Here is a 23,120-nt window from a genome sequence, read left to right on the forward strand (position 1 = left end):
TTACACAGGTTACTTTCCTTCCACTTGGCAGAATAAAATCCAGGCTTACTGGCTCTCCACCCCACACAAGGCAGGCAGGAGTAGTAGGTCTGAATGACCACATGCGTGAGCCCGAGAGAAGAAATGGGGATCGCGGAGATCGACTGAGTTCCAGAGGGAGCGGTAAGATTAGAGTGGTCCCAGGCGTAGGGCTAGAATCTGGGCACTTACCTTCCATTCCGTTTCACAATCAGAAGAAGCCACTTTGTTTTTTTCCTTTTTCCTTTCTGGCACTTTATTTTTTTTTTATTAAAGTATAGTCAGTTTTCAGTGTTGTGTTAATTTCTGGTGTATAGCACAGTGATTCAGTTACACATTAATAATTCCTTTTTACATTCTTTTTCATTATAGGCTATTACAAACTACTGAATATAGGTCTCTGTGCTCTACAGTAGAACCTTGTTGGTTATCTATTTTATGGACAGTAGTTAGTATCTGTACATCCTAAACTCTCAGTTTATCCCTCCACCCTCCCCTTTCCCCCCTGGTAACCATAAGTTTGTTTTCTGTGTCTGTGAGTTTGAGAAGAAACCACTTTTTGATCACACTCTTTTGCCATTTTATTTCACAACCAACAATCGTGGAGATACTCAGTTGTTAGTATCTCCCGCTATAGCATTGTTACTGAATGCTGAAAGCATTATGCATTGTCCATTTTTGTCCGTATGACAAGGACAGGAGGTAGACATCACTCTCCACGTTTTGGCTGATGAGGACCCCAAGGCTCAGTACTTGAATTGAACCCAGGTTGCAAAACTAATGCGCCCAACTGGCTTCTTCCCCATCTCTGTGAAGCTTCGTCGGGCTGGCTACTTCATCAAAGACTGATCATCACCGTCTTGTGTTTTCTCTAAAATCCAGTCCATGTATTCAGCAACTTTGGTGTAGACCCCTGGTTGTTCCCTGCGGGCGCAGCCTTCACCCCAACTGGTGATGCCCACCAAATGCCAAATTCCATTATGTTTGCAAACCAAGGGACCACCTGAATCACCCTGCATCACAGTGGATGGAAAAAATAAAATGATAGACGGTTATGACAGATGTGCCTTTAAAATTCCATAGTCACGCCACACACACCACACATACCACACAGACAATTTCTTATAGTTCTTCAGACATCCCATGTGCCTCATTAGCTATGGATGTGGTGAAGATGACTTAATTCAATAGTGTACAGTTGTATTTTCTGTTTATTCCAACAGAGGAATTTTGACATCGTCATCCCAAAGTGAAATAAATCTAATGCTTTTATATTTTAGTAGAATTCTTGTCTGCACAACTGTCTTCCCTTAAATACAGCATGCTCCTGCAAAAATTGTGACATATATAATACATCACACATAAAAATTATAAATGTGTATTCACTTTATTAAAGGCTATTTATGAAATTATTAGATCATTTGGCCCCAAAGTTTTTAAAAAGCTATAGTGAAATATAGTGAAGTATACTATTGAAAATACATATTTTGAAATGATTTTTCTCAAGTGGCCTATTGTGTGTTTTTCATAATCAAATGCATTACCTTACAAGCATCTTTTCCCCCTTCTTTATAGCCAGCACAGATCATCTGTTTGGTTATTTTATATTCTTTATAACTTTTCTGGCATTCTTCATTTGAAACCAAAGGAATATTTGCCTTTTGTAGAGTATCTTGGATTTTACCTATGAGGTAACCAATATATAACTTCAGAAGGTGGCAGTAAAATAAATATAGAAATAAGACTAGCGTCTTCAAATAAATGAGAATGATGAACTTTTCCTTAAGATCATTTTTTTGGATAAAAATAGTAACAGTGAGAAGGTAGAGTTACATGCACAAACTCAGAGAGAGAAGGGGCACCAGAGGAGACCTGCTGTGAGCTCTCAGGCAGCGTGAGGACAACCCAGGGACCTTGGGCGACCAGAGAACTGACTTCCATTTTCTCTGCCACCCTCTCAACTCCATACAAGTCTCTCAGAAATTCCTTCTTACTGCCTACAATCCAAAAGCCTAGAAGTTCTTATCTTTCGGTTTTTGTTTTATATATTCAAAAAATCATTATAAAACATATTATTTTTACCAACAAAATGCAAAAACGATCTATGGAATGAGAAAACGTATTTGCAAACATATATCCAATAAGGAGTTAATACCAAAATATTTAAAGAACTCACAATTCAATAGAAAAAAATCCCTGCAAATAATCCAATTTTTAAATGGGTGAAGGACCCGAACAGATATTTTTTTCAAAGGAGGTAATGAATGGCCAAAAGGTACAGGAAAAGGTACACAGCATCCATAATCATAAGGGAAATAAAAGTCAAAGCCACAATGATATTACCTCACACGTGTTTGAATGGCCAATAGCAAAAAGATACGCGATAACAAATGCTGGTGAGGATGTGGAGAAAAGGAAACTTTTGTGCACTGTTGGTGGAAATGTAAATTGGTGCAGCTACTAAGGAAGACAGCATGAAGAATCCTCAAAAAATTAAAAATAGAACTATCACATGATCTAGCAATCCCACTTCTGGGAATACATCCAAAGGAAATGAAAACACTGTGAGGAAGAGATATGTGCATCCCCATGTTCATAGCAGCAATATTTATAATAGCCAAGACATGGAAACTTAATGTTTCCTTTGACGGATGAGTGGATAAAGACATTGTGAGATATATGTGGATATATATATGATATACACATGATGAAATATTATTCACCAATGAAAAGAAGGAAATCCTGCCATTTGTGACAATATAGATGGACCCTGAGGGCATTATGCTAAGTGAAGTAAGTGAGACAGAGAAACATAACTATTGTATGACCTCATTTATATGTAGACTGTAAAAACAAACAAGCCAACAAAAAAACCTCATAGAAAAAGTGATCAGACTTGCAGATCAGAGAGAGGTAAGGGGTAAGGAAAGGGGAATTGGAGGAAGGTGGTCACAAGGTGAAAACTTCCTGTTGTAAGACAAGTAAGTACTGGGGATGTATGTACAACCCGATGGTTATAACCTAGCACTACTGTATAGTATGTTTGAAAGTTGTTTAGAGTAGATCCTAAGAGTTCTAACCATAAGGAAAAAATTTTCTTTTTCGTGTGTGTGTATCTGTATGAGATGATGGATGATAACCAAATTTACAGCAGTGATCATTTCACAATATTTGTCAGTTGAACCATCATGCTGCACAGCTTAAACTTACGCAGTCATATATGTCATTTATATCTCAATGAAACTGGAAAAAAAGATACATATATAATTTTTGAAAAAAAAACAAAAAACCCAAACCTTTGGCAGCAGAAGAGTATTTTGTTCTTTGAGTAATTGCAAGTGAGCATTTTTCACTAAGAACAGTTTATGAATAGTTTAACTCCCACCAGTGTCCAGGCTGTCCTTGGACATCATTTGGGAGTGTTCATCATTTAGTTAAGATTAGTTTACATTTCTTCCCATCTCAAAGAACTAGTCAAAATTTTGAAAAAAAAATTTTTAATTCATTGGATAAAGGACTGAATCAGGACAGATGGAGAGAGCTTATCAAGCTGTCTCCTTTTGTAAAGAATGAGGCAAACCTCTAGTGTCTACCAAGAACCTAATTTTGGAAAGGAAGAATGGTCTGTTTCTCAGAAAACTCAAGGGCAATGAAAACACCCCGAGTATCCATAAGCAGGGGTTCTTAACCAAGGGCCCATAGGAAGAATTCACATGGTCTATCAACTTGGGTAGGAAAGAAATACATCTTTATTTTCACCAACCTCCAACCGAAGTCTAACACTCCCTTCAGCAGTGTTAAGGGCACCGTGACTTTGCCATCAGCAGAGATCACAGACATTTTCCTGTCACATTATAGTTGTGGCAGATGACTCAAATTATCATTGTGGTCATTGCAGTTTCAAAATTGCGGTAGTTATTAGAACAACTTACTATTTAATATGTTAATAAAGAAGCACAGTATTACTGTAGCACATTTTAGAGTCTTTTGGTAAGTATTCTGCAGTTTCATTGATTTCCTTTGTAATCCTACGTGTTTTATTTAAGGATTTAAAAGCATCATTAGAGAAGGTTTATAGGCTTCACCAGATTGCTAGGAGGATGCATTTAAAAAAAAGCAAAAACAAGAAAGAGAGAGGGCGTGCCTCCCTATGCTTCTGGTCATTAATACCAAGTTAGAAAGAAGACTGGTGTTGGGAGATGAGAGCTCTGTTAATTCTGAGGCCGAGATGGGTTTGGGTGGCCTTTTAGTCCTCTATGAGACCAATCCTTTATGTGAAGCCAAACCAATTAAAGTAAGATGCTGAAAAGATTACCCTATAAATTTCCAGACCCAAGCAAAAATCCATTTTCTCAAGAATCACTGAATAAATATTTGGGAATGGATAATTTGGAAAAAAAATCATGAGTTTGGAAAAAAATTTAGACAGAGGCCAATTAAACGGATCTACTCCACGAATTTTACATATAAGACTTGCTTTAGAAACAACATTTAAAATGTCATGCTGTACCTTTTTCCTCTGTGAAGCCCCATCCAGTTACCCAACAGTTGGTGTAAATTGTATTTGTATCATCTTTGGAAGGTAGGCATACTGGTTTTTGGAAATCTGAAAGGTAATTTTTAAATTAGAGTCTGGCTAGATAAAGTTATGGATATCGACTTTAAAAATACATAATTTTCTCTTCCCATAGTCTCTTTCTAGAGAGTAGCACCAAGCAGAATAAATCTTTTGCTTTCTGCTCCATTTCTAAGGTCAATGATTCCAGAAAATTTCTCACCGTCAGAGTCAGTTTTGGTGTTAAATTTTCTGGATTAAATTTTAAAACTCAGAACCCAGATTTACTGCCAAAAGCACTTAGAAGTTCTTGCATCTTTTTCTGTGTGTGATTCTTAATAGTAACAGAAGAGTGTCTATACCATATAAAGCAGGACTTTTAAGTGCTTTAACTTGCAGTTCTGTGCTTCCAAATGCAGCACCTCCAACCTCAATGCTACTTCCTTCTCTAGTCAAGGTCCACCTGGCTCTGCTTGCTTTCACAGAGTCCTTTGTGCCCAAGGCAACGCTAACGCTGCTACTCTTGACAGAGGAAGCCACGCTTCCCAGATGGCAAAGACATGTCTTATGTCTATTATTTCAATAGTGTATATGCAACTGTTTTCCTACCTGAAAGAACCAATTAACATATCTTGGCCCTTAAGTCTTATCTTTCATGGCAACACTCACCTTTCCCACCACTCCACTAACCAAAAAAAAAGAAGAAGACAATCTGTCTGGATTCTGACCTTTCCAAACTGACGTGAAAATTCAAACCAGCACAATTTAGCTGTACGCTCCTCCTTAAACATGCTACGTACCAGTGTAATTCAAAGGAGTCTCAAGTTTTATTAAGGCAATATCATGACTACCTTCCGAGATTTTATAATTGTGGTGAATGATAATCTCTTTTATTTGTGAGAAAGGTGTTTCTTTGGTTATCTTGGACAGATTTAACATGCCGCCATAAATGCGCCAAACATTCGACAAGGGAAGCCTAGGAGGGAAAAATAAATGCCGATTTGAAACCAGAAAGACTGGTCTTTGATATTGGTCCTTTTTCCTTGCACTTTAGTTTTCAAAAAAAAAAAAAAAACTAGGAAGAAAGTACTAATATAGCATGTGTTTACATACCTAATTTCTCCCCCCAGCAGTTTATCACCAACAGCAGCAGTGTTGAAGGTTTAGTCTGAAGGTTTAGTTAAAAATATTGGAAAATGTAAAAAAAAAAAAGAAATTGGAAAATGTACATTTACGCAGTTATTTCATGTTTACTGTGAGTGAAAATACAAGAAAGTCGCTGTCCCATTCAGGGACGCTGGTCGGGACATGACTAGCAGTTTTTCTCGTGAAAAGCATGCTCAGTTCTCCAGCCTGAAAGCAGTTGCTTCCACGAAATTCAGAGCTGGCAGGAAGTCAGGGTGCCTTTATCCAAGCTCGTATGTGATCAGATAAGGTATGGGGTCCCAGACAAAGAGAACCAGACATGGCTTTCTTGACGTGAGAGAAGCCATTTTTGGCCTAAGCCTTTTTGTGACCTCGGCCTGGCCGCAGTGGTGCCCTTGAACAGGTCTCTGTAATGAATGATCTTAAGGGAACAAAAGAATGCAGAAACACAGGGCTGTTACCGGGCAAGAGAAGTAACAATAGCAACTGGTTGTAAAGACGCCCAGTTCTCTTTCAATAGTAAAGATTAGCCTGAAGGGCTCAATCGCCAGATCCACTGGAACCTAAGGGAAGATGATGTTGACCTTTTCTGACCCTCACGACTTCAATCAACTAACGCCTGGGCTTTGTCGGCAGTCCAAGCCCCTTCGCGAATGTGCATGTACCCTTAGCCTTAAACTTCCCCCATTCTGCTGTCCAGGGAGACACGGTTAATATATCAATTACAGCTCAGTAAAGCTGGAAAAAAAGGTGAAAATTCTTGGTCCCAAGTTGGGGTACATTTAGTAAAAGGGGGCACTACTGTTTCCTTTCATAGTGTCTTTCCTTCCCCTTGGCAAAGCCACGCGCAGCAGAGCCCTGACTGGGGGCCCAGGCTGCCCCGGGGGCCCGCGGAGGAGCCCTGCCCTGTGCCGCCCCGCCCGCTGGGCCCCGGCTGTTACATTTCGGGGGCAGTGGCTTCCATCCTGGTTCACAGCAACCCATGATGACAGGGGATACGGAGGAATTTTATGAAAACAAAAATACTTTTTGAAAGAGCTCAAGTGTCTTTTACGTTAGGGCCACTAGTCCCTCTTTCCCTTATCCATATGTTTTGTCCGTTTTTACGTGTCTTGTTTAATCATTGCTTATTTTTTTTTTGAGAAATCTTTATGTTCCAGGTATAGTATTAGGCATTTTAAATGTGTCACTTAACCCTTCCAATGACCTTATGAATAAGATACTCTTTTTATTCATGTTTTACAGATAGGAAAATTAAGCTAAGCGCTGATTATTGCCCGAGGGCACTCATGCCTCTAACAAGTGGCAGAGCTGTGACTCAAGCCCCCTTCTGTCGAACTACTACGTCTGTTTAAAATGGCAAACCCCCCACCATGTGCACTATTTATGTGATAAAGTAGAAATATTATATCTGGTCATATTTATTGAATTATATAGGGTAATACGCAATCACTTTTTTGTTTTACTGTTAGTACTACATTTGTGAATCAAAGAGCTGAAAGTAAAATATCAACGGGTCTGAAAAATATGTCTTTGCAGAATACATTTGGGAAGCAGTGGGTGAAGGTAGCAACAGCTGGGGTACTTTTTAGTTATTCTTGAAAGCAGGAGCGACATCCTCCCGGGAGCGTCACTCCAGCAAACATGCCGCAGTCTGTTCTGATGGGTCCGATGGTTCAGAGCTTGGGCCCTACCGGTTAGTCGACATTTTGAATCCCATCCCTGCTCTAAAATGCCTTTTATTGAAAGAGAATAACCTTCTCTTAATAAACTGACAACATGATGGAGAAATTGATTATAGAGTCTTCAACACAAAAAGGCAAGCGAAGAGCCCAGATAAGATGCAGCCAAACCTTACCCGTCAAAGCAATGGGCTGCAGTCAGGACCCACTGGTGTCCGATGATTGACCCTCCACACAGGTGGTTCTGAGCTCTCAGCTTCACTTGCAGGCTGACCTGCCAGGGCCACTCTCCCCAGTCAGAGTTGGTTCCTCCAACAATGCGTGTGTTTGTTTTTGTTGCACAGACTAGAAGAGAGCGTTGAAGTTAGTGGCTGAACTTGGGGGAGAATCAGAGTCCTCTTCAGCCAAGGAAAACAAGACACATAATTCCACTATAAAAGACCAAACAAGCTATCAAAACAACTCCAACATCCCCTTGCAGTTCTATGAGAAAGTGAGATGTACTCACCAGAGCTGTCCCCACTTTTACACAACCTCAGAGAATAACCAGAGCTTGCTCGTGTCCCATACGTAATCCCAGTGGGGGAGCCATCCAGAGATAATCGTAAGGAACACTTACACCTAGATAAAATCAGGACAAAGATTAACCCGTCACGGAGGAGGAGAGCTCGTGAAACTGTCTTGCCAACTGTCTTTGAAAAAGAAATTTTCACTAACTTCTCTCCTCTACAATCTTCTGGGAGTAAAGAATAAGCAAAAAACTGACAGCGCATCGTTTTCGTACAAGCCTCTTGGCAGCCACTCACTCCTTTAACAAAGGTCACATTCAATTCTTCTCCTTCAAAGTCAACTTCTGAGTAAATTTTGGAATGGCAGGGCTCTGTGCCGGTTATAAAGAGAGAGAAAATGCAAACAGCCATAAACCACATTTAGCCAAGTTTCTGGTACATCGTTGAGGATTGTTAGGCAGCCATAACTTTTGTCACATTTTGTGTAATATTATTGAGTCACATTACCAGGCAAAGTTTGTTTGCAGGTTAAAAGGCTGTATCCAGACACGGCGTTTTCCTGAGGAGAAGGGGATCTCGGGGTCCCACTTTGGGAAGTCTTAAGGAAACAGACATTTCTATTTTGAAAGAAAGCAGGAGAAAGAAAGAACACTACATTAAAGGCAAGTACAAAGGCACCTCATATAAAACAACAACAACAAACAAACACCCCCTGCAAATTCTGTTCTTCTGAGAAATTCTCTTCAAGGTCAATCAGACTACAGGACTCTCCTAAATTACTGAGATTAAATGTAAATCAAGCCACATCTCCCCCTGAAGAAAACTGCTAAGAACAGACAACCTGAAAAGAGGAGAAAGATAAAGTTCTGCCTTTTAAAGGAAAAAAAAAGGAAAGAACAAATTCTGGAGATTCACCGTGCTGGTGCTGTTACATAACCGTCCATCATTCTCGGAGCTCCATCTTGTGCATAAAGAAAAGGACAGGTTATCTGAGGGTCAGGGGGTCGAAGCAGGAGAAACAGGGCTCTGGTTTCTGAAACAGAGCGGTTAGAATAAATACGTTCCCGGCAAGTAGTTTTTACTTCCAGCTCATGGAACATTAAGCTCAGTAGGAAAGATACCCTTCTTTCCCCAGGGCTGTTGTCTCAAGGGTTCAATGGTATAAGTGAGAGAAGGTGGGTAGAAAGGTCGGCTGATCTCTTAACTAATCTGCACCTGGAGGAAAAGTACCTAAAACTGTGAGTTCAAGTGTTTTATGGGAAATGAACAAAACTTAAAAAAAAAAAAAACAAAAAAAAAACTCACACCGTGAAACTAAAGCGCTGTCAGGACAGCCGCGAACGTTTCACAGTCACGCTCACCTTTGTGACTCTGTCTTCTGGGCGTTGGTGTAGAATGTGAAGAAAAGGCAGCTGGGGTGATAGGTACAGATGGTCCGACAAACAAAGGCATCTGGAGCGAGAACCCTGGCGACATCCACATCTGAGAATGCGAGCTGCTGGAAGACGTCCCTGTGGCAGCCTGCGGACCCACGGAGGGGAGATGTGCGTGACGTGATGCAGATGTGCTCATGCTTTGTCATCGTAACTGCGGAAACTGTGACGGCTTGTTATTCAGAGCACTGAACGTCCTAAGTGCAAAGGTGTCTGTTAAAACATCCCCAGACTTGTTTGTTTGTTTACCGTTTAGGAGAAGGAAAGATTGGTCTCACGCTAATAAAAGACAGATTCCTATGTGAGGGAAACAAAATGGCTTAACCCGTGCTCCCAGCTCCGTCCTAATCAGTGCAAAATACTTCTGTTACTCAGCCTGTGTTTGTATTTTCTTTCTATGACCCTCACCCTGAATTCCAAGCCTTAGATACATGAGGTTTTATGTTTTCCTGAATATTCTGAAAAAGATTTTGTTTTAAAGGGATCAATAGAAACCTGAGTAGCTAATGCAAATGCCATGTGCCCACTGAAATTAGAACAAGAGGAAATCCACTTTCATTGCCCTTACATAACCCTGTCTCTTAATTACATTTTTTATTTGTGTTCATAATATTTACTCCAGTTTACTCAATTTGATAACTTCTATTCATATTATGCAAGCTTAAGGAATAAGGATAGTGAACGTGGGAAAGACAAAAATAATCCAAATTTAAATGAATGAACGTAGTTGGATCAAGAAAGTGTACCCACCATAACACAATAGCCTGGTCTGGGCAGTGTAGGAAATCAGACCTCAGCTGATCAAATCTTTTTTTAAAAGACATGGACTCTTGAAGCGGGAGGAGAACTTACGGGTCATCCATGTCAACCCTCAACTGCAGCCTCTCAAGGAGCTCCCTGACAAGTTGTTCAGCATTTACTGAAGACATTTACAGTGGCAAGTTGCTGACCAGCTCATGACAAGGCTCACTTCTTGTCTGGACCACTCTAGGTGTTAGAAATTTTTTCTCATTTTTATCATGGTAGGAGCTACCTAGATCTGCCTTCTGGAACCATGCAGATTAGTCTAATTCCCTTTCCCGATCACAGCCCTTCAAAAACAAAAAAATAAACGACAGTCATCCTGACTCTTTGTCAGGTTAAATGTCTTTAACCTGTTTCTTTAACCATATCTTATTGTTCACTATTTCTAGATATCTTACCATCCTGGTGACTGACTTGTGAAGGGTTCCACTTGTCCACTGGTCCACACAAAACGTGGAACACAGAACTGAATACAAAGTTTCCATCACCATCTGACCCGTCCAGATGACAAAAGGACAGGGGCTGCCTTGTTCCAAAGACCATTTTCTTTTTTAGAGCTAGTTTGATTTTCATTCGTTTTGTTTATCAGGACATTAGTGGGAAGGACAGAGTAAGGACCTCCGAAAGTCCTCTCCTCCATGAAAGTAGTGAGAGCCCGGGGAACACTGTCCAAATCAACATCTCAACTCTAGAAATTAACCAGAGGTTTATAACGGTCCAGGGAGTGTTTATTGAAGACGAACAGCCAAATCTCCATAAGAACAGCAAGTTTTGTGGTGTTTTGGAACCCCATATGGAAGCTCCATGGAAACCCTGGCAACAGCCCCACAATCACAGTGAAAATCCGCAGTCTAGCAGCACGTGGAAGGGGCAGAACGGAGTTGGGGCTACTCCAAAGCTCTGTCCCCAAATAGTTATTACATGATCTCTGTGGAAGTTCTCAGTAAAACCCCACTTGCAAGGACTGAGTTTATCTGACCTGACTCAGCGCTTCCTCGGTGTTAGCAGCCTTTTCCTTGGAAATGTTTGTCAAAAAAAATTGTGGCAATGACATATCATTGCAGCTGCCTAAGGCAACAGTAACAGCTTGGACAGACAACAAGCCAATAAAAATCTTGAAAGGAAAACCAGGGGATAGGGTGAAGATCTCTGACACACTGCAGAGGCTCTAGAAGCTGTGTGCGTGTACAGAGCTGTGTGCGTAACCAGGGCTGTGCATGTGCCCGTGAAATTTCCGAGAAAGCCCTGAGCTCTCAGTTTGGCTGATGTTGACCTCTGTGAGCTCTGTGTCAGCAGAAAGTGAAGGCCAGGGCAAAGCTGTAAAATCCCCGCCTGAGCACTGAAGGCATGCCCCCTCCCCAGCTCTCCCAAAAAGCCCCTGGTGGAAGGCTGGGCAGCTCGTCGGATCCAGGCATTAACGGAAACCTCGGTCCCGTCATTAGTTAACTACTAGGAAAACCAAGCAGAGACATCAGTGGCTATACACAGCAAAGGCTAACCTCTGTACAAAATTAGTTCAGGAAAGTCACCAGACAAACAGCAGCAACAACACAAAATGGTAACAACAACACAAAATGGTAACAACAACAAACTCTGGGAAAGGAGGGGATTTCATTTCCAGAGTTGGCACATGCTATTAGTTAAAAGACCTAATTTTTTTTTTTAACAAAAAATTGTTAAGACATGTAAAGAAACAAGGAAACGTGCCCCATACACAGAATAAAAGGCCGATATAAACCACTGCTCAGGAAGCACGAACTTTGGGCTACTATACCGAGGCTTTAGGTCAGCTACTTTAAATATGTTCAAAGAACTAAAGGAAACCCCTGTCTAAAGAACTGAAGAAAAGTATGAAAACAATGTCTCACCAAATAGAGAACATCAATAGAAATGGAAACTATATTTATAAAAGGAACCAAATCTGACTATTAAAAAATTAAATAATCAGTTAATTTGAACCAGTCAATCCGGTGCACAGCATGGAGGAGGTGTGCCTGCGGGGAGTGGGAACAAGTAGGAAGAGCGATGTACTGTTGCCAACTTCCTAGTCTTGCAGGCAGCTCCCCATACAGGACTTGGCACGGAGCCGGCACTTGATACTGTGTAGAAGTGGCTGTTGGTAATTTGGTTTCAATAACATGTTATCAGTGACACGCTGATACGCTAAATAAGGTAGAATGTGAAAGCAAATTTTCTGGAAAATTCAATTAAAATTACTTCTGTGTCTGAAACTATAAGGTTTCATTGAATCATTATGCTGGAGCTATTTCACTCGACAATGGATTCCACGAAGAAATGACCTTATAGTCTTTCTACAAATCACCGTACTGATTTCTTATTGCTGCTGTAACAAATTAGCACAAACATAGTGCCCTCAAACCACACAAATTTGTCATCTCAAGGTTCTGGAGATCAGAAGTCGAACAGTCTGAAGTGGGTCTAATTGGGCTAAAATCAAGACATGGGCAGGGTTTTGTTCCTTTGCAAAGCTCTGGAGGAGAACCTATTTCCTTGCCTTTTCCAGGTTCTAGAGGCCACTCCTTGGCTTCTGAACCCTTCCTCCATCTTCAAAGCCAGCAACGTAACCTCTTCAGATCTCTCTCTCTCTCCCTCTGACTCTGATCCTTCTGCTTCCTTTTTCTTTTATAAGGACCCTTGTGGCTACACCGGACTCATCCCTATGATCCTGAATAAGCTCCCATCCAAAGTCTTCAACGGAATCACATTTTTAATAAAGCCCCCTCTTCCATGTAAATTAACATATTCACAGGTTCCAGGCATTAGGACATCTTTGAGGAGCTCCCATTCTGTCCACTACAATCACACAGTAATAGTAGCCATATAATTACCGATTTCTGAGACTGCACAGGGCTTCAGTGAGAATCCAGATTCCACGTTAGCCAGCACCTTTATGCTAGTAGGTGTTCCACTCGGGCTGTGCTTTAATAGGCAGCTGTTCCTGAATGGGAAAAACAGAGGTTACTTTGCTTCCTAAACTTCAAGGTGCGTGTAAAAGTCCATTTCAAGTTGAAATGGTCCAGGGTCAGTGGAAAATAAACAAAGAAATCGGAATGATGACCTCAGTATTGAATGGGTTAAGGATTTGGGTTATTAATCAAAGAGACGTCTTCTGCAGAAGGATGGTTAAAGTGAGAACACGGTGGGAGACATCCTTCCACAAGATGTTATTCTGCTAAACCCTCATTCCACAAGCACAGCCTATTTGCGGACCAAACGGAAATTATTCTCTTCAGAGAAAAAGGCACCAAAATTGAATAAATAAATAAATAAGAACTAAAAACACCGTCAGAAAGAACAAACGCTATGGATTTTACTCACCGGTAGTCTGCACTGTGGAACGTTTGCGTGGCGTATGTGAAAAACTGGCAGTGAATGCTGTTCGTGCACATTTTTTGGCACTCCTCAGCACTTTTAACCTTAGAGACATTGAAATTGACTCCTCTCATATCAATTCCTTTATAAATGTCTCGGTGGCACGCTGCACAAATAAAACACATAGAGCGAATTCCGTCAGTTTCTCTTCTGGAAGTAAACCAATTTGGGCAGAGTAGTTTTGAAGGCTAGTATTCCATTTCTGGTAACTGTTATTAATTAGGAGATTTAGAATTTTTTTATAGCCCTAAATTATCAGACTCTGCTTGAAATACATACATTCCAATACGTTTTAGAGGACTAGCATGGAAGAGGGGCTCGTTTACTTCCAAAACTGCGAAGCTTGTGCAGCAATACAGGTAATAGTTCACGATGGAATTATTGATGAGCAGCGGCGGATAAACAAGAACAGAAGAATGATGACAGGCGCTTGCAGGTTATAGAAAAGGAATCTCTTGCCAGTTCTGCTTTACACGAAAAAAGAGACAGGCTGGGAATTGGGATGGAATACTTCTTAAAAACTTTTCTTAATGGTTAATTGAAAGCTATAAACCTCCCTCGAAATGTTTTAAACTAAAATGGGTCCTGAGTTTAGAGGCTTTATGTGCCCGGGAGCAAGTTTTCGCTTTAATTTCACAAGATATTTGGGAAGAGTTAGAAGGGAACATTAAATGAAGTTCTGTGAGTAGACTAAGTCTGGGGGGGAAAAACAATAACTAAGGAGTATGGAGAAAGGCAGAGTATTATTTTTTCTTTAAATTTTACTATGATATCAAATTGAGAACAACATTTAATTGAATCGTTTACACTAAACTGTATTAAGAGATAAATTTGATCTTATATGATAGGAAAAGTACTCCTTCTCAGGTAAACTATATACTGACTAAGCCAGGCCCCCGTATTTAGAACTAAGGGCTGGTTACTGTGCAAACTGCAGGTACAATGTGTGTGTGTTGAAGGAGAGGTGTTACTGGAGGGGAAAAGGATGAAAAATTTAAAAGCAACTGAAATGTAAGCCCACGCAATTACCTGGTCAGAGTAAAGGTAAAATAGCAGAGGTGTATAGTGCTGCCATGGCTGTTTTAAGGTTCTGTCAGCCCATCGGTTGAGAGAGCCTTTTCAGCACTTTGCACTTGCAGATCAGTCAGGTTAGAGAAGGAGTTCATTTGCCTTAAAGTGATTAGGATGGAGTGGGAAGTTGTTTCCCAAGACATCAGTAGGAATAAGCGTCAGAATGACAGTTTCCTGGCCTCCTAGTCCTCACATTTTCCCCTAAGATGTGCTATTCTTGGCAAGATTTACAGAGTCCAGTTTTTCAGTTTGGGGGCTTAATGGGGCTTCTTAACTTCGACACTATGAACATTTGGGACTAGGAAATCTTTGTCGTGGGGGCGTCCCTGTGCCCTCAAGAATGCTTAGCAGCATTTCTGACCTCTGGCCCCTAGTGTAGCATCCTCCAAAGCTGTGACAACCAAAATGTCTCCAAACGCTGCCAAGCGCCCCCTGGTGGACGGAGAAAATCCCCCGGGGTTGAGAACCACTGAGAACCGCTAGTGTACAAATTACCCTGGAGTGAAACCGGGAGAGAGAGATGCCCTCTGTGTTTTCTTTAAGGTTCTTGTCTGGAATCAAGGGGAGACTATTGTTTGAATGTGTATTCACTCTCTGTACATCTTACACCATAAATAATAGCGGCTCCTTAAGCATGTGATGGCTGATAAACACAAGAGGATCTGTCCAGAGTCAGACCCCCTCTGTTATCTTTCTGGGGGCTCCCTTCCAAAAGTCCGTGGCAGGACAGAGTTTGCGCAGAAGCTGTTCTAAGGCAGACCCATCCTCCGTTCAAATTTAGCTCAGAAATCCACACCTTACCACTAATTTGATGACCACACTGCTTTAAGGAATGTCCAGAAATTGCACTGGTCCGTGACACTCTTGGCAGGTCTCCTGTAACACTGTCTTTCAAGAAGCAACCAAACCTGTTTTTAAAAGTAGCTTCACTTAGGAAGTAGAATAATAAACACACATTGAGGAATGTCTAGCATTTTTATACACTCATAAATATAGCTTTCCCTGACACCTGCTGGAGAGAACATTCTTAGAGGCGATTCCATAATATCTAACGGTCTTTGAACTACCTAACTTCAGCATTGTTTTCCTTTACATTCACAGTTTGAAGTACAGAAGGTCAGTCATATTAAAGAAATAATGATTTTTCCTGTGTTTCCAAACTTTAGAGGAATTACGTTCCCACCTAGTGATTATTTTTATAAATACTTTCATTTACTTAAGAAATGAAATCAGTCATGAGAGTTGCATCTGTATATGGTGTTCATCTTGGTCACTAACTCCTTCTAGTCCACACCTAATGAAAGACTGCTTTCTGTCTTTAATGTCAACCTTAATGTCATTTCATCATTCACAAGGGTTTGGAACCTAACTTGACTTTTTACATGAAGAGTTACTACATCTTACATACAGTCTGGGTTTTCTGTGCAAGTTTAACATGTAGAATCAGGGGATGATTGTCTTAATTCCTAGTTTTTAAGTTCAAACAAGGTAAAGATAAAAGAAAAGAATTATGGACATGGAAATGGGAACAAGGGAGAAACATTCATTCTGGATATTGATTAAAATGAATGAAACTAGGGTTGTAGCTAGGCACATCTATGACCAAACAAGATTTTTAATCACCAACTATTTTTCAAATTCTCTTACTTTTCCAAATCACCGGTTAATAGTATATATCCATGGCCACGCGCGCACACACACGCATATGCAGGCACACACACACCTTGCATACCACAGTGCCCAAGCTGGCTCACTATAGGCACATTCAGACCTAACCTCTCCCAAGGTTACAAGCTCTGGATCTTAATTATATTCTCAATAAAATGCTTGCTTTCTACTGTGTTTTCTTAGGACTGTGCTATCCACACACATGATCAGGGGTCAGACAGCAAGTACTTTTCTCGTTCAGGTGAAATATCCACCTATTATTAGACCCTTTCTTGAGATACCCTCTTAGCGCAGTGCTTTTCAAGTGTTTTCCTTGAGGTCTTGGATAGAAAAAGACCACCTTCTACTATTTTAAGTGAATACAGTGATTCCTTAAAATACAGACTCCCAGTTTCAAGAGACTTTGGTTCAGTAGGTCTGGACTTGAGCCTAAGAATCGCTTATTTAAGAACCACTCCAGGGGATTCCACAGAGGCCGGTCCTTGAACCCCCTTCGAGAAACACAACCTGGCTATACGTTACCTTTTTGCACACAACTGATTCCATTTTGAAAAATGACTGGCTTCCCCAGCAATGAAATATCAACTTTTACCTTTTGTTTGTGTCATGAGTGGAACTCGCAGGAAGAAAACTAAATAGCAAACACCTGGGATGGAAGGTGCACATCATCTGACAGTGCTGGGCGTTCGGGGTGTACACGGCGGATACATCCCCACCTCGGAAGAAGGTGTTTTTATATAGTTGAGTCAAACACCCTGTGATATAGTCATTGAAAAAAAGACACATTAATTTGGAACAAATGCAAATAATACTTTCAAAAGAAATGCACCTGTGTTCTGAACCTTCTTACTTTATCCATGGAATATCTTTATGACATGACTAATTATAGAGGCAGAATGAAATGTTAAGATTTGATGTATGATGTTACAGTTACTTTATGGGAACTCCTGTATAAAAAACTTAGTTGATTTTTATTGATCATGCAATTCTGTACATAAATTATTCCCCCAAAATGCAATCTTAGCTCAGTTTCTCCCTGTCTTCTAACATGCTCTGAAACTTGCATTAAAAATAGCGATGTATGATCTCTTTTCCAAAATTCTTTCACAACAAACATCCCCACTGGATTCCCTCAACAGCTCGGTAAGGGAGGCTAGAGATAGGTTTAGTACATGCATCTTGAGTTTTTGTTTGTTGTTTGTTTGTTTTGTTTGTTTGTTTGTTTTTAAGAAAGAGGTTAGAAACTGAGTCTCAGGGCTATGCAGACTTGCCCAAGATCCACACGGCTAATGAATGTCTTGGGACATAAACCCAACTCTTCTGACTCCCAGTCTTGGTCTTTTTTCTTGCTTGCAGTGTTAAATGTTGTTCCTCATTTCAGTTTAATTCAAGCTATCTAGCGGTAATTGAGTATTTATTACTTTAGAAATGAGTGCAAAGGAGGCAATATTTGCTCGATGCCTACAAGCTCAGTTTTTAGATGGTTTAAGCAAATGCATGAATATACCAAATTGAAAATACATTTTGAATCATTTGTTTAGAACTGTTCACAGCTCCAAAGTACCCTGTATCCCACGTATTATTAGAATATTAAGTGTTACCTTCACGTTTACTGTTTCATATACTAAAGATAACACTTAAACACGTGCATTTGGGGTTACCTTGAAAGGCCCACTTCAAAGTCTGCCTAATAAGCTTTTCCAAAGGCCATTCACTTTAGTTGGTCAGCAGTTCATTAACCACAGGATATTCCAACGACAACCTTGTCCATCCCCAAGGGCAATAAACACACTTCAATTTTAGCATTTTTATATTGCCTTTCAGAAAATGGGCAGCTAAGACACATGCATTTCATTAAGCACTGAAGTAAAATTTTCTCTGCGCTATCCTGCCCAGCAGGTTGCTTCTCTTCCTCTCAGAGGTGTGGCTAAGATGACTAAGCCTTGGATGAAGTTCATTTTTAGAAAGAGCAGAGATCACTTCAGGTGGAAGCTCCTGGGAATGCAAGTTGCCAAGTGTACCAGCGTAGATTTCCTGGACACACAAACACTGGGTAGCGGATCCAGTGACAACCCTAACTGCAAAGTGGTCTGTGTTTTAGACAATTGGTGCTTTTGGCTGATTCATAATTATCAAGCAGCCATCCTCCCCCATCCCCATGCAGAAACAAGACTCCAGACAATGGTGGTGCTAGCCTGGGAGTTTCCACGCTGCAGTTGAGCCTTTGTGAATTGCCATGTGTCTCTGCTGACTAGAAATGGACCAACTTTGGAGTGGACCAAGAAGAAAGTTCTAGGAAGTGGTCTTGCTTATCCTCTTAAGTTGGTTCTAATGACAATGGTAGTCATGATGATGACAACAGGCTTGTTTGTATTCTATCTGAGAGTGCATGTACCGCACTGTTACATAAACTGTCGCATAACATAAAATATTTTGTTCTATTGTCACACTGGCCCCTGTGTCCAAGGACTTCGGGCAGGTTATTCAGTCTTGTTTAAAAACTGCCTAATCAATAAGGAGAAAAAAAGCACTTTAATTTTTAAAATTTGAGTGAAGGATATGAAAAGGCAATTTGCAAAAGAAATACAAGCCACTCGTAAGTCTACGAAAAATGGTAAGAATCGTAAATACAGGCAGTTAAAACAACTAGGTGCCATGTTACACGCCAAGTGAGCAAATATTTTAAATTAGCCTGCGTCGATGTACTGATTCTAGATGAAAATGATTTTTTTAAAAACCTAGTTCAAAGTGACTTGAGTACAAATGAAATGTGTTGGTTCAGAAGCCAAAGAGCCCCTGGTGGATCTGGCTTCAGGAGTAACTGGAGGTGGGGCTCAGCTGATCCCGTCGAGGCAAAATTTAATTGTCTTCACATCTCTGCTCTGTTCCAAAGTGCTGTCTCTTTGTTCTCAAGCTCCACATAGTGGCAAGATGATGCCAGAAACTCAGGCCTCTGTATTCTCACATAATTCAAGTTCATTTGGGAAAAAAAGACGTTGGAAGGCATTGGTGCTGGTCAGGTCACTGCAGATGGCAGGATGCGTGCCCTCACTCACTGGCCCAGCCCTGCCTGGGTCACAATCACCTGGACCCAGGCTGGGAGGCAGCAGTTCCCAGAGTAAATTAGGGTGCTGTTTTCCTAAAGGTGAATCTGTACCAGGCCACGAAAAAGTAGATGATTTTCAGCGTTGACCAAAGTGGGGCAAATGATTACTCTCAACTGCTGGTGGAAAAAGTCAACTTGGGAATAACCTTTCTGGCAGACAATTAATGAAAAACAGTGTCCGGCATCACCCTTGTTCTCTGAAAATCTAATGGAATGGATAGAAGGGGAAACAAGATCAAAACCTGATGCTGAAAGTCAAACCATTCAATGGCCAGTTTACTAAATTAAATATAAACCAGGTACTTTCATTTCTGAAATGGTTCCCTAGAGGCTTGAAAGAGTGAAAATATGTACTGTGTACCTGTTGTCCCAGAAACTGTAAAATGCCTGACACTCTTTTTGAACATTCAGATAAAGTTAATTTTTTAAATACTGATAATTAAAAATAGAGGGCTGACTACTTTAAGACGTGCTTTGTAGAGAATCATTTCCAAACAGACGTTTCCATTAACACCTGCCCAAGACATTCTCACTTCTGGCTCCTCCCTCTGGTGTGTTTAGGGCATTGCATCTGACAAGTGGCCGTTGGTGCTGAACCTGAAAAGGATATGTGTCCTGAGGGGTGGACGTCTGGCTTAAGTACCTCTCTCCCATGCACCCTAAACTTCATGTCTTAAAGGTAATCCACTCACCGCAGGAAACGGTAGCAAACAAGCAAACGAAATAAGCGGCTTGCCTGAGCGAAATCATCCTAAAAGAGAAAGCAACACATGCAAAACTCTGCTGGTTGTAGATTGTGTTTAACATGAGCCTTAATTTAGGGTGATGTAGATTTCCTCATCCATGTCTGAATCGCAAATCTAAGCCCACCATTAGCAGTAGAGAAAGCAAGGGTTTTTCTGTGCCTTTTGTACCCAAGGACTTGGCACAAGCTACAAACTGAGACTTCTAGACTCCTGTTGTGTTTATTGTTCACTTGGCTCCCATGTTCTTGATAATTATGGAAAGGGGATTGCTAGAAGGGAATTAAACACTTGTGAAACCTCTCGATGTGAGCAAAAAGAAAATTATTGTAAACCATGGCAATAGTATCCACACAGAATCCCTGTGGAGAGATATTCAAAATATTCAAGCCCATTTGAAAATTTTGAATCCATCAATATTCTCTTGGATTTAAAAATACCGCCCACTTAAATTTTTTCTCATTTAAGAATGTCAGTTCCTTCTACATTCTCTAAATACACAGGAAATTAGAACATCAACTTATAGCTTCTTCATAAAGTAAAAACAATGCTTAATGAAGAAAAAAAAAAAAACACATTTGGAAGCAATCAGAGTAATAGAAATCCTGTACCTGAAAGCACAATTGCTTCTGTGGTTCTGGAGGTGACGGTGTCTCCTGCCACCTAAAGATGGCCGGTCTTCGAGCTTCCCCAGTGCGGCCCTACGGGCGTATTTGCTTGGCTCCGATATTGACTTTGGTGTTCTGCCAACGGTTTCAACTTTTTGTCCTGTCAGCATATTCTATGAATGTCCCATTCAGCTATTTAATATATTAACTATTTCATGATAGGGCCACACAATTCATGCACAGGGTTTTCCTTTTCCACAATGTCCATAACATTCCCAGTTATTTGGGGTCATGATACATTTCATCTGAGTTTTTCCGGCATGATGACCTGGCGACACAAGTGAATAAGGGATAGGGGTGGCTAGCTCATCCTGGAAGGATCTTTTGGCAAATGATACCCACGCCTTCCTGTATCCTATCCCACTGATGTTTTAAATATGGAAGGGACTCGGTCAACGTTTAGGTCTTTCTCCCAGCCAGTTCAGGAAATAAGACAGAGCAGGGGTTGACAAACCACTGTTCACAGACCAGATCTGGTCCAGTGCCTGTTTTTGTAAATAAAGTTTTATTGGAACACAGTCATGCCCATCCATTCCTGTATTATCCATGCTTGCTTTCACCGGACAACTGAGGAGTTAATAGTCGTGACAGAGACAGTAAGGCCTGTAAACATGATAAAGTTGGGTAAAACCTGCTGCATGGCGCTCTTAAACATAAGAGTTTAGCCTTTTCTGTCAGGATACTTCAACCTGAAAGAAACATCCTGTCTTTCCCAGGAGCCTGTTCCTGCTTAAGGGTTTCTCTTTTATTTTTATTTTTAAGAAAAAGTCTCCCCAAGACCTCCTTGCCACATTTATCCGTCATTCCTAGATTGACTTACTAAATCCACACAAAATAATTTATTCTCCTTTTTGTGCTTTTTAAAATATTTAAAGACTGTAATCCCCTGCCCACTAAATCTCCTTTGTTTTCTAACTATTCTTCAAAAAATGCAGTACATCTTTCTGGCTAGTAAATTAGATTTTTAGGGAGCTGGTTCTTCAGTAAATATTTAATGTGTGTTTCTACCATGCAGAACTGTGTTCATTTAAAAATGTAGGATAATGTTGCCAATAAAATATTTTCTGGCTGTAGTGAAGTAGCATATTTCAAATATTGATGCTGCCCTGATTTTAGATTGAGGGTATCAACTGGTACTCCAGCAAACAGCAAAAGGGAATCAATCTCCTGGTTTGTGCAGTATTATAGAATTTAAATTTGGGATTTCAATTCCCACCAGCCTCAACAGAAATAAAGGATGACCTGGGAAAAAAGCTACTCTGTCTCCAAATCACAGCAGAAACTCTCAGAAGTTGTTTCCCTAAAAGGTGCGATTACCAATTTTAACCTGTTTAAATAGATTCCTGTGTTGCTTTTGAATTTTTCTAACAGTGGAACGTAAGTTATGTTCTAGCAATAAAGTAAAATGACAAAATTCCTTTATGGCTCCACAAGAACCAAATTGGAATGAAGTTGAAAAGAGGCAGTGGCAGGAAGAATTCTAAAATGTTCCCCAGGATTTTCCAGTCTAATCCCAGGAAGACGGGGATATTGAAGAAGATAGGGTATTCCGTCCATACTTATGTTATATTACAGGACAAAAGAGTTTTGCAGTCTGATCGGGTCTACTCTGAGCTAACCAAAATGGGGGTTATCTGGGTGGGCTTGGTCTCATCACATGACCCCTTTAAAAAGTTATCTTCTGCTATTTGCACAGGAGAAGTCCGAGAGATTCAGAGTGTGAAGGCGATTGGACGGGAAGGATGCGCTCCATTGCTGGCTCTAGAACCACTGTTTACAGCAGGTGAGGTGTGTTTTGAAGAAGCAAAAGGAAAGGATGAGGAGAACAGAAGGTGGGGATGTGACAGGATAGTTCCAAATATAAAGAGGGTGCTGTTCCTAGAAAAAGGGGGTTTCTAGGCAGATCAAACAAAGTTAAGTGTATCTATTAGCATCTAATTTGATGCTGGAGGTAAATACAGCTGATCTTCTAGGTACATTCCAGAGTGAACATTGACCTTTTTGTGACCAGTATCTCTTTGGGACACCGGTCAGCTGATTCAGAAATGGACACGCTTTGGTTGTCTGCATTACCTGGAGAGGTTTCTAGACTGTAAACCCCTGGGACCCAGTGATGCTTATCATTTTTGCTGGCTCCCAGGTAGCCTGAAGAGATTTTACTTGTTGCTATCAGCTGAGCAAAACGTTCTGGTGTTTCGACTTTTCCTCTAGTCTATTCAGAGGAAGGGAAACTCGAAATCAGTCTGTGATAACAGCGTAAGGATCATTTTGTTGGAAAGTCCGAGTAATACTGATGACATCAGCTCAGAAGTGCTGCTTCTTTT

At 40.6% G+C, this 23,120-nt stretch overlaps 1 protein-coding gene across 1 annotated transcript; it reads right to left on the reverse strand.

Annotated features, from left to right (window-relative positions):
* Positions 1-551: 551 nt before the first annotated feature.
* On the reverse strand, positions 552-22,902 carry KLKB1 (kallikrein B1). Its single transcript, XM_010995732.3, has 15 exons — positions 20,740-22,902; positions 20,078-20,136; positions 16,872-17,034; positions 15,413-15,519; positions 13,487-13,646; positions 12,997-13,106; positions 9,272-9,431; positions 8,418-8,527; positions 8,119-8,281; positions 7,910-8,022; positions 7,578-7,746; positions 5,374-5,549; positions 4,529-4,624; positions 1,563-1,702; positions 552-1,031 (listed from the first exon to the last, which is right to left on the reverse strand). Exons 1-15 carry the CDS (start codon positions 20,904-20,906, stop codon positions 849-851), a joined length of 2,076 nt encoding a protein of 691 aa, XP_010994034.2. The 5' UTR covers positions 20,907-22,902; the 3' UTR covers positions 552-848.
* Positions 22,903-23,120: the final 218 nt, after the last annotated feature.

This window comes from Camelus dromedarius, chromosome 22 (assembly GCF_036321535.1).
Source record: "Camelus dromedarius isolate mCamDro1 chromosome 22, mCamDro1.pat, whole genome shotgun sequence".
In the NCBI taxonomy this organism is placed as follows: domain Eukaryota; kingdom Metazoa; phylum Chordata; class Mammalia; order Artiodactyla; family Camelidae; genus Camelus; species Camelus dromedarius.

Coding starts and splice junctions, on each gene's coding strand:
- KLKB1 (XM_010995732.3), bottom strand. CDS start 20,906: ATGCTGACAGGACAAAAAGTTGAAACCGTTGGCAGAACACCAAAGTCA. Junction 13,107..13,486: donor TTCCACAGTGCAGACTACCG/GTGAGTAAAATC, acceptor TTTCCCATTCAG/GAACAGCTGCCTATTAAAGC. Junction 8,282..8,417: donor CTGCAAACAAACTTTGCCTG/GTAATGTGACTC, acceptor TAACCGGCACAG/AGCCCTGCCATTCCAAAATT.